General features: G+C 53.4%; 1 protein-coding gene across 1 annotated transcript; it reads right to left on the bottom strand.

Moving 5' to 3' along the window:
• Window positions 1-564: 564 nt before the first annotated feature.
• On the bottom strand, window positions 565-7,935 carry IntS6 (integrator complex subunit 6). The gene is made up of 8 exons (XM_029111278.1): window positions 7,819-7,935; window positions 5,264-5,341; window positions 3,992-4,180; window positions 3,497-3,865; window positions 2,795-3,384; window positions 1,540-2,630; window positions 995-1,360; window positions 565-833 (listed from the first exon to the last, which is right to left on the bottom strand). The coding sequence occupies exons 1-8, from the start codon at window positions 7,933-7,935 to the stop codon at window positions 622-624; spliced, it is 3,012 nt and encodes a 1,003-aa protein (XP_028967111.1). The 3' UTR covers window positions 565-621.
• Between the last annotated feature and the right edge of the window lie 2,799 nt (window positions 7,936-10,734).

The following is a 10,734-nucleotide window of genomic DNA, read 5'->3' as shown; positions in this document are numbered from 1 at the left end:
CGGGTAGCCTGGATTTGGGGTGTTTCTCGGAGCAGACACGAGCCTTGTCAGAACCTGTCGAAAATGATTTCGGGGTGCTTACAGATCCCTCTAAGGGATACGAGAAATCCTCCATCCTATAGAGCTCGCGTGCTCCTGGGCTCGAGGTCGGAAAGAGTCTGCCTAGGTAGCCGCATGGTACAGAAATCGAATCGCTGGCCAGTACTGGCGCTCGACTCTTTTCGAGCCAGCCAAGATATCTGGCGTCCGCTAGCTGGACCGGTTGGCTGGGGCCCGAGCGAGGAACGAGAGAAATCATTTGTCAGTCTGATGGCAGGTCGGAGGAGAAAAAAAACAGGAGTGTTGGCTTCGTGTCTCCTCATCCGTATATTTCAAATATTCGCACCATGTTCGCATCATGTGCTTCTTTTACTCCTGTGGCATTTTACAGAACTTTGTACAGGTGTTCAAAATACACATAACGTCTGTCTTTCTTCTCTGCCGGCCCGTTTTGGCGATGACTGTCGACCGGATAATTTACCACGTAATATTCATACTACAAATATCAATAGAATTTCTTTGAAATATCTTAAATATACATAAGTTCCTCTATCAGAAAGCTCCTAATGCCTGGTATCTTCATCATCTCTTGACCTGCGATGCCATCTTCCAAAGTGAGCAGCCGTTGTTGCTTGGCGCAGCAAGCTGCTGGGGTGCCTGCAGCTGTTTGGCCAGCATTTCTGCCAGCTGCTTTCGTTTAAATCTGTTCGCCTCGATTATGAGCCGCTCGACGAGATTCGGGAAAACTGGTTGACTTTTCGCGTTGGATAGCAGATTGAACAATTCTGTGAAATCTGAAAAAGAAGAAGGAGATCTCAGTACGGGGAACGGAGGCCAAGAGCCCTTGCTGAATCATCACGCCGTCCGAGGGGAACGGAGCCGAGCCAGAATTTCAAGGAAGGAAAGCCCTCTTTTCCCCTCTCCCCTGAAGGAAGGAAAATGAGGCTGCGCCTACCTTTGCCAGGTCTCCGGACGCATTTTATAGCGGATTTGGTGAGTTTTTCGCAGTCCTCCCTGCTCATGACAACGATTTCTTTCTTGGGTTCTTCCGAAAAACCATTTAATAGTTTGCTCTTGGGTTTCGTTCGCGAGAACGGCGCCACGTTGCCGTTGGGAGGAGGCTGTTGCAGAGACGAAGGTGCGTTGAGTTCACCGCCGACGGTTGCGGCGGGAACGACTCCCTGACCAGGGCCCAAGATGGGACTGTTGTGCACAAGCTGCATCAGTGGATGCTGTGATGCCACCACAGGCACCGCAGCCGGTGGCGCAACCGGTGCCGGAGGCGGTGCTAGAGCTCCAATCGGGGAGAAAACGGCACAGCCTGTGGGATATCGAGCGAAACGTTATTTTCCGCCGAAAATTCCTGTTCTGCTCATTTGAGACTTGATTGGGATCCGGGATGGGAGCACCGAGCGGCGAGCGCCGACACCATAAATACGATCGGGGGAAAGGACGGAAACAGTTGGAAGTGAGAAAACAAAAATACGGTAGCTTGCTCACCATTCATTTCGATGGGCAGTGTTTCCGGCTTGACGACATTGTTGTTGTTGACATTGCTCGCCGGTCTGGCATCCCCGTTGAGATCCTGCGCCGGATTATGGAAGGCAGAAGGAGCGACCGCGAGAGGGGATGAACTCGGCGTCGCTTGCTGTTGAAGTGTCAGAGAACCCTGCGGGTGCGGGCTCTGGTCGGGAGAAGGTGAAGGACACGGTGAACTGTTGGGAGACGTTGACGGGGAAGACATGGACGACACCGACGGAGATCGCGGTCGTAGGATGAGGTCCTTGGGCAAAGGACCTTTCGGTCTTTTTGGTCTTCCTTGTGAAGCTGCGCCTAACGAATCGGCTGGACGTTTCCTGTTCATGATAAACCCTGAGCCAGAAGTGGAGTTGGCCAGTCCGACAGGATCTGGAGCATCGGCTTCGTCGACCATCATTCGTTTATCTATCTTGAATGGATTTCCGAACATGTGCTGTCGGACGGGGGTCGACTCAATTTCTCTCAGGGGTGGCGTCTGCCGTTTCAGGTGCTCCTGATAGTTACCCATCTGGACGATGGGCAACGAATGCAGGGCATCGTCGTCTTGCAGACGGATCGTCCCTAGATGCAGGAGATTCGCGCGCATTCGCCAAATTTGGTTCAGCAGGTGACAGCGAGGAATTTCGAACGGGTTCCGGAACATGTCCCCTTGTGGACCACCGCGTCTGCCAGAGATCTTTTGGACGGCTAGTTGAAAATTGCCGAAATCGTTGAGGTCCGAGCGTATGGACAGGAAGCGATCCTTCAACGCGGGCGAATATGTGAGCTTGAGTTCGGTGAGTTTCGGCGTTTCGCCGGAAGGCCTCGTCAAGCCGGGCAGGACTCGCATCGACTCGGTGACCGGGCGTTTCGCGTTGCCGACGAGAGAGCAGAGCTTTTCGAATTCGGCTTTCGCTTGATTCTTCAGCTTTTTCAGTTGAGAAACAACGGTCGCGTTCAGGCATTGGCCTTCAAGATGCTCGGGCACCAGATTTGGGGCACCCATACGTTGTAGGGCTCTCTTCAGCGGTCCCGCGTAGTACACAGGCATGTTGTGCAGGTATTCTTGGAATCTGGAAGAGGGCAGAGGTATGCAAAGATTAGAGAACGTCCAGTCGACATCCTTCCGGCCGATTTCCGGATCTCCACGGCTTCCAAGCCGAGCGGTTCGCGCGACAACGAGGGCTGCGGCGTCGATCAGATAGAAGTCGAATTCCGAAATTGAAGACGAACTTACTTGTCCCTCCACTCGGGGGGCGCTTTCAGCCTATGCACCTTGAAGAGCTCGTCTAGCAACATGAGCAGCACGGGATAATTGTAGGGCATCACGAATAAATTGACGCACGTCAGCGTCGTGCTCGCTTTCAAATAACCGAACGGACATCCGAGATCGCTGCTCTTGTGCGAGTTGGCGACGAACACTTGCCACGCGACCATTGGTTGCTTCCGCGAGAGGATGAACTGCGTCAAAGGGCTCGGCTCGAGCTCATACTTGTCGAAGGGTAGGCTCTCGATGACCATCGGTTCGGCGTCGGCGCACGAAAAACGTACGAGAGGATGTGCCGTCCGAGGTGGGAGAGCAGGCGAGTTGTGATCTGGCCAAAACGACTCCGGAATAGGCCAGTGACCCACCGAGTATCCTTTGACGGCGGAGCGTTGCACGTAGATGAGTTTCCGACAGGTTTGCCAACCCTTGATTTCCTGAGGTGAAATCTGTGAAGGACCCACAGAAGTCGTCGCGTTCTGCGAGGAATTCGAAGATCCGAACGGGGTCGGAGACGGGCGGTTCGTGACTCCGTTTCGGAGCAAGTTTTCGTCGTTGTCGCTCTGGGAAAGAAAAAAAGTCTCAGAAAAACGCAGTACATCCCCTCGAGTGCAGGACACCGGACCCTTATCCTGGGATTGTGGCTGGACATTGTGTTTGTCAGTGGGAACTCACATTTTGTCCGACTGGAGGCGGATCGGGACCGACTTTCTCGAAATTGATCACAACACCTGGTTGAACTGATTGCACAAGATTTTCTATCGCCAATAGAAGCTGACGCTGCGTCGATACGGAATACGAGCGGCCGCCTGTAACCTCGCACATATCGTTGACAGGGTTCCCGATGTCGGGCGGGGGGACCACCTCCCCTCCTGCAACTGGGGCGATCGTGCCGGCCATTCTCAATACTAATGAGAAAATTCTCTGATCCCAACGGAACGGCTCCTTTGTTAACTCCGAGCCAGGAACTAGACTGTGCATTGGAAGATTCAGCTGGTCTAAGACGCCTGATTGAGACGTCAGTTTGTTCCCATCCGTGAGTACCTGTGAGTGAATCGGGTTAATGCCGCATGTATCTTCATCCGAGAGCTTTTCGACCCATATCTGTGTTATGTCGTTCTTGGCGGGGAAACGATGATAGCGTGCAGGAATAGAGGGAGCTCTCCTTACCACTATCATGCTGGGTTCGAGATAGAATGGACACCGCCCTTGGCCGTATGTGTCAATCCCCGTCTGCATGCGATTCATGTTCAAGAGGTCGAAGGCGTTCTTCAGAGCACCGCCGAGCGACGTCAGGCCGGTGGCCTGAAGGTTCTTGAGCTCTGACATGAACGTCATGTGATTCTCCTTCCAACCCGCCTGAAAGAGGAAAACGCGTGAGTCCCATACGCTGGAAGGTTTCGCGGGGGTGGGATAATTGTTCGGCTTATTCTCAGGAGTTCTCCGGTTGGGGCCATGGAATTGCTTTTCCAGAATTAGGGATGGAGGAAAACGGTATGGTTGAGACCATTCACAGCGTCAAGGATATCATCCGATTCAATCAAAACTACTGCAGGAACCGGAACTTCCGCTCTATCAATCCAGCGCGAGAGGAACTATTCGCGACCGAATAATCTCAATAGGGTCAGAAGACCTAGGTAGCCGCTGGACATGATAGAAACAGCGTAAGCACGCGAGGGATATTTGAAGGCGCAGCTCTTCGTTCTTCGATTCGCGGAAAAGAAAATAAAATAGGAGCTCCTAAGGGTCCCTTGTCTAATGGAACGTATGGAATTCACCGCGATCCATCGCATTATTGCTGAGAGATCTTGATTTTGCAGGAAGTGCCCATAGCTTTGGGAGCAGATCGTCTCCCCGCAGGATGCCGAGCCACCTCGAGGTCGGACAACGCCAATGAGCTGCTCTCTCAAGAGGCAAAATTCAGCAGGATTGTATCCTTTAGAGTCTAAGCGGAGAGAACGGAGCGAAGTTCTACAGTGCTTCATCACAGGCAGGTGGATTGAGTGGTGAATGATCTCATCAGTATTGCGTTTGAAACACTTGAGCAATCGAGCTGACCCAAAAATGCGATCTCGTGGTTGGCTTTTCCGCCCGCTTCCCGCCAGTGAGTCTCACAAGCAAATTACCAGAGGTGATCATTCGCGTCGGCGAGCGGCCTGTTCCGGGCGAGAACCGCACCGACTCCATAATCACTCTCTGCTTCCGATACAGCAGTTCCGAGCAGTACCTCGCCTCAATGCGAGGACGGAGCGAGGACAAGGTTCTGCCTGATCGTCGGTCGTCGTTGTGCTCGTCGGAGATGAGTTCGGCGACAGTACAATGAACGACACACAGGTGGAAAGGAAGAAATCGAGGGATCTCCGAATTCGACGTTTCTCGAAGGTTCAATCGACGTTCCTCCTCCGCCTGGGGCGGGAACTGGGATTCCGTCTCCTGACTCACCTTGATATTGGCGGGGCTTTCTTCGAACGTAAGGAGCATGTATCGATCCTGTCTGGATGCCTGATCTTTCTGCCGCATCTGGAAATCCATTCATTTTTGTTAGCGAGAAAGAAGCCGAGGGGCAGCTTTAACCGTTGACCCGAACGCCCGACATGCCAAGGGCTCCTTGCAGCGTAATCTTTCAGCTCTGTGCACTTGGCGGCGAATTCTTCGGCGGCGAGTTTTTTTTTCGTTTCGACTCGAGTGACCCTGCTGCGAGCAGCTCACATGTTCTCTATTCCGACAGGCCTCGCTGTTCGATCTCCGCTCGAACCGGCTCTCTCTCTCTCCCGCAATGCATCCAGTCCAATTATGATCATGTCGATCTGACGTTCTGCCCATACGCCTCCATGATTAAGAGCAAGCGCGATCGCCGACGGAAGATTTCGAATGGGAATCGGAAAGCTCCAATGAGGTGTCAGTGCACGACAGAGAATACTACTGAGCTTGCTCTCCGCATTGATTCTATGGAGGGTTCAAAATAGGAAAATCATATCCGGACGCAAACACGGGCACGAGCAGTACCCCGATGAGGCTATTTCGAGTTTCGATATACCTCTCGTCAGCTGTAAGCATTATCATTCCTCGGAGAGCGGAGCTCGCCAGCCTGCTCACTGCTCCACATTCAAAATCCAAACCCCTTCTTCTCGATTCCCTCCCCGGCCCTCCGCCGTGGAGAGGGGAAAGGGTCGGAGTCGGGAAATCCAACGAGGGGAGTCGTCTCAAGAGGGAAGCTGAATCGCCACGCACAAACTGCGACAAGACGACTCCATGTCGTCATCGACAAGTATGGGGAAAACGGAATTAATTTTATTGGGGAGATCTCGGCCGAGATGTCTCATGCGTCGCGGTCATCCGCATTTGACTCGACCCAGATCGAGCTGGAGATCTTTTCTCGGAAGAAAGGAAGGGAGGAAGGGAGAAGAAGGCCCGACGGATCGTCGGAGCTCGGAGCTTGGCTCGATTCGAGCTCTCGTCGTGAAAAACTCGGTGACCTGCCCTGTCGTGTTCAAACGTATGAGACGGCGAGAAGGGGAACGAAAGGAGCAGCATAAATATCTCTCCTCACGTATTGCGGAGAGTTTATGCAACGAAGATATTTTCTGAGGGCGTACCTGCCCAGAAGGCTGCGATGTTGAGCGCCTCAGACATTTTGCAAGCTTGTTCGGTCCGTGTCCTCTGGGGACGTACTCTTCCTTTTTTCCAATGAGGACGACTCAAACCCGAGCGACAATCTCTATGCTATTTCGTAATCGAACCAGAACGTCAGCACGAATAGACTAAAACTGATGCCGCTGCCGGTGAATGTGAGGACACGAATTACTTCCGGAACGATGGCAATCTCCAAATCGAGCGATCTAGGGACATCCGGGGCAGACGAAAGCTTCGAAAGGGAGGGAATACGAAAGCCACCGATTGGAACGGGCTTTCGTTTCCTCGTGTACATGTTTCGGTTCCGAGAAGGTTTCGAAAGATAACTGAAGGCCGACCCGTCCGACGGTCCCCTGCTCTGACAAAGGATTTGTGGACTGTCGAGAGCAGAAGGTGAGAAGCCGGAGAACTGACGGAGCAGAAAGCGGCGTGACGAAGAAGGAAATGCTAGGTAGGCCAGGACAACGGAGGGAGCCCGTTCTTCAAACAGGAGCACGGTTCGTCTTTCAGTTCATTTATGACTTTCGGAACTGATTCAGTTTAGGTGTTGTCGACTGACTCACTAAGAGGGACTCAGTGAGCGAGTGAGCGAGCGAGTGAGGAGGCAAGGAACGCATCGGTGAGCGAGAGAAAAAGCGTACGGTGCAAAGCATCCGGATGAACTTTTTAGAAGAGATTGTTGTCGGGACGTCGTCGACGTTTTTTGTTGTTATTTTGTGTCACCACTCCAACGGCTGTGGCCCCTCTCTATCTAGCGGAGTTTTCCGCTGAGCTGAATGGGACGGCTGATCAGGTTCGGGCGCGCGCACTCCCTCCGCCGAAGTCTACTCCCCGAGCGCATCTCCACCTTTGGGAAGGGGATAGGGTTGGGGACGGGGTTCATTTCCCCGTCATTCTGGCGGCCAAGAAATTCCCGAAATTCCGTACGGGGACCCAGATTATCTGGCCGGGGCTAGACTTTCGACTTAGAGCATTGGGCGCATCCGAACTCGTTTCGAAGCTCTTGAATGTTTCGAAGAGAACTCCCCCATCCCCTAAAGCTGGGAATTAATGAGGAAAGCTCTCGTGCAGTCGGTTTGGAGCCGTGAAGCGGGTCTCCTCGGTGGATATTGCTTTGAGCTAGCTAGCTGGCTGGATAGTTGGATAGCTGACTGACTGACTGACTGGTTGGCTAAATGACTGGATTGTTGGCACACTCGCTCACTCACTGGATCCGTGGTGGTCGTGTCAGGTATCGAACTATGTCTTGTAACTTGTGGGAGCGTAACCTTATCCCGCTCAATGCACTTGTCCCCGATCATCACGTATCCGATTGAACCGGAGGAACAATATCGAGCGATAGTTTCGCGGAGCACTTCACTTACCTTGAGGAAACGTTCGACTGCATCCTTGGCCACATCGAGGACCGAGAGTCGGGCTCCAAGATAGGTCCGCTGGCTCATCGACGCCGAAGTGTCGACCAAGAACAGGATTATGGTCATTGTTGATGGCGGCAACCTGGTCGATGGTCGTGCTTTGCCCGATCCTTATCCACAGTTAGTAAGTCGCGGCGGCGGCGGCGGCAGCAGCAACAACAGCAGCAGCAGCACAACGACCACTACCACCACCAACAGCAGCAGCAGCAGTAGTAGCAAGGGACACTACCACTAGAACAACAACAACGACGACACCACCAGCGCAAGAAGCTGCACTAGCAACAGCGGTCAGAAAAGTATACTAGAATAACGAGAAATGGATGCCGCCGCGGAAATACTGCTGCAGCACCACCAGCACACTCCGCTCCGCAGTCGATCGCCAGCCGTGGCACATTGCGCTCCCTTCTGATGACAACATCGGGCCCACGAGGGCCCGGTCCCTAACCGCACTCTCGCACGCGGGTTCCGCTCCTGGACAACGTTTCGACACGTCCGACGTAACGAGCAGCCGTCAGCTCGCTCAGATCTCCGTTCAAATCGAGTTCAACACTTGCAGGCGGCCAACAAGAAAACAACGCGGCTCGCGGACTGGCACACTTCTCCCGTGACGGCTCGCTCGAATCTGCTGGCTGTGGCGGCGGCCGGGAAGACTTCATTGGGCTGACGGGAGAGGGTGCGCGCGGGTTTCGGAGGCGGTGAATCGTTTCTGTGCTCTGGATCCGCTATTCACTCGCTCGCCAGCGGCTCGCAAAGCAGGCTGCAGCCAACAGCGTCGTCGTCGTCGTCGTCGCGGGCTCTCTGTTTCTTGGTGGTGGTGATTCGCCATTCGCCAACCTAGCAAGCCCACAAGCCGCGAGTGGACGAATGGATAGCAGCCGACGGCTTCCTTGCTGCGAGCTCGCTCAGTGCTGGCGACGCAGCATTCAACGTTCGTTCTCGTCGGTCGGTCGGTCGTCTTTCGGTCGGTTGCTCGTTCGCTAGAAGCCACGGCAGGTCGGAGAGTTTGCCGCGACCCTCGTAAGACAGTGCTGCCAAGACCTTAGCGTCGACGGTCGAGCCGTACTTCTGGACCGAGCGAGGACGAATTTCAGCTTGAAAAACGGTTTTCTGAAATGAGTTCGCTCGCCATTGCTGACTCTCGCCAACGTGCCGTGCTTGTCTGGTTCTGATGTTCGGAGGCCGCCATCGCGGCTGCCGACGACGTGTGCTTCCGCCTATGCTCGACGCGTGAAGCACAAGAACAGCAACGCTGTCGGTGCTTGCGATCTGCAGCTCGACGCTTTTCAGTGAATGACCGGGGGGACTCGGACTGCGGTGACGTCGACTGACCGCTCGCTCGTTCGTTCCTACCGTCGATTCATATGTCGGTCGACTCCCACTAACAATAAGCGTCGCTCCTATAGCGATCAACCATCACTGGCTCATTTATTACCCAGACACTCGCCCTGAGAGATTATTGGCTTAGAGTTGGAGTTCTAATGGCTGGAGAGAAACTCGTGGGCCCATCAATCGCTCACATGGAGTTCGATGAGCGTCCACGAGGAGTTTCCTCCCATGGAGTCGGGTGGAATTGTTGGCGGAAAACAGGAAAATCACGATCTGGAACCCGACCGGAGATGTGTATATGCACCTAATCAAATAACTCGCTACATCCCACGAAATGTATAAATTGTTTCGAAGAGGGTGATTCGTCGTGGTACGTATGAGAATACCCGCTCTTGGCGCAGTCGCGAACAACTGGCAAAGCTCCTTCCTCTATGTCCGGATTTGTAGGTGCTGGCTTGTCGACATCAGATACTCGTAAATATCATGCTTCCGATCCATCCGTTCCTCTGAGACATCTAGAGCTCGAGTGGGCCGAACGCAAGATTCGAAGTAACCCACAGGAGTCAAGAAAGCATTGAATTCGCCTCGGTCGACTCGAATATCATTGTAATGAGCGAGATATTCCAAGATAGATCCAGCTAGAGCTCCATTATTGAGTCACGATCCGATTTTCGTCCATCGAGACCAGATATGGAATTCCCTAGGAGCTCTGAGACGCCAAACCTGGGGCACGCTGGGAGGCTAAGGAATAATCTCGCGTGTCTCGGGAACGACCAGACTGCAAATTAATTCACAGTCCTCAGGCAAACTCGAGTCAGTAGACTTCGGTCATCAGCGGTCGCAGACGAATGTTTAGTGAGCGCTGATGGCGATGATCTCTGTTTGAAAATAAGCATTCTCCAAGGCTTTCCGCAATCCTACCGCCCCATCTCATCTCCGACAAAACTCTTGAAGAAAGCATGCTCGACTTTTACTTAGTCACGGTGCTCCCGAAAATCGTCGTCCTGGTGATAAAGCTCGTATCCCTCAAAACTCGAGCAAAACCTGAGAGATAAAAGTATCACGAGGCGGAATCGAGTGTTGCTACGGAGCCACCGGATCCTTACGTATCTCGGCTTGGGGAGAACGCTCGGTCTGCCGTGTAGTCCAGGGTTCCACGATTCGAACCAGCGCAATGGATTCCAGCAGAAGCAGTCAGTCCGCTTGGCTCTCGCGGATTGAAGCCTTCCCCCCACCTCCTCGTCGACGGATCGTCCTCGATGACGATAGAATAGGACATTGGGGAATGGATCATCGAGAGGGACATACCTAACTCATTTGATGGCAAAGTTCCCAGACCGGCCCTCACCTCAATACTTCATACTTCAGGAGAATCATCCAGTCATCGCTCCCGGGAAGCTATCTGGCGCCAGTTTGATGAGCCCGTCTCAACGATGTTCTGCGCCGAAACTCCCTGAGCCGATCTCCGACTTCGGGAAAAGTATCCGTCGACTGCAGAGGATTGCGATGGGAGGGACCATGCAGATATGTTTATGCAAT

This window comes from Galendromus occidentalis, unplaced genomic scaffold, assembly GCF_000255335.2.
Source record: "Galendromus occidentalis unplaced genomic scaffold, Mocc_1.1 scf7180000077428, whole genome shotgun sequence".
Taxonomy (NCBI): domain Eukaryota; kingdom Metazoa; phylum Arthropoda; class Arachnida; order Mesostigmata; family Phytoseiidae; genus Galendromus; species Galendromus occidentalis.
Note: the sequence above shows the minus strand (reverse complement) of the source record. Positions and strands in the feature narration are given on the sequence as shown.

What these genes read in the sequence shown, in the direction of transcription:
- IntS6 (XM_029111278.1), bottom strand. Translation starts at nt 7,935, where the DNA reads ATGACCATAATCCTGTTCTTGGTCGACACTTCGGCGTCGATGAGCCAG. An exon ending in CAGTCGAACGTTTCCTCAAG is followed by an intron (nt 5,342 to 7,818) that starts GTAAGTGAAGTG and finishes ATGGATTTCCAG; the next exon opens with ATGCGGCAGAAAGATCAGGC. An exon ending in CGCCTCCAGTCGGACAAAAT is followed by an intron (nt 3,385 to 3,496) that starts GTGAGTTCCCAC and finishes TTTCTTTCCCAG; the next exon opens with AGCGACAACGACGAAAACTT.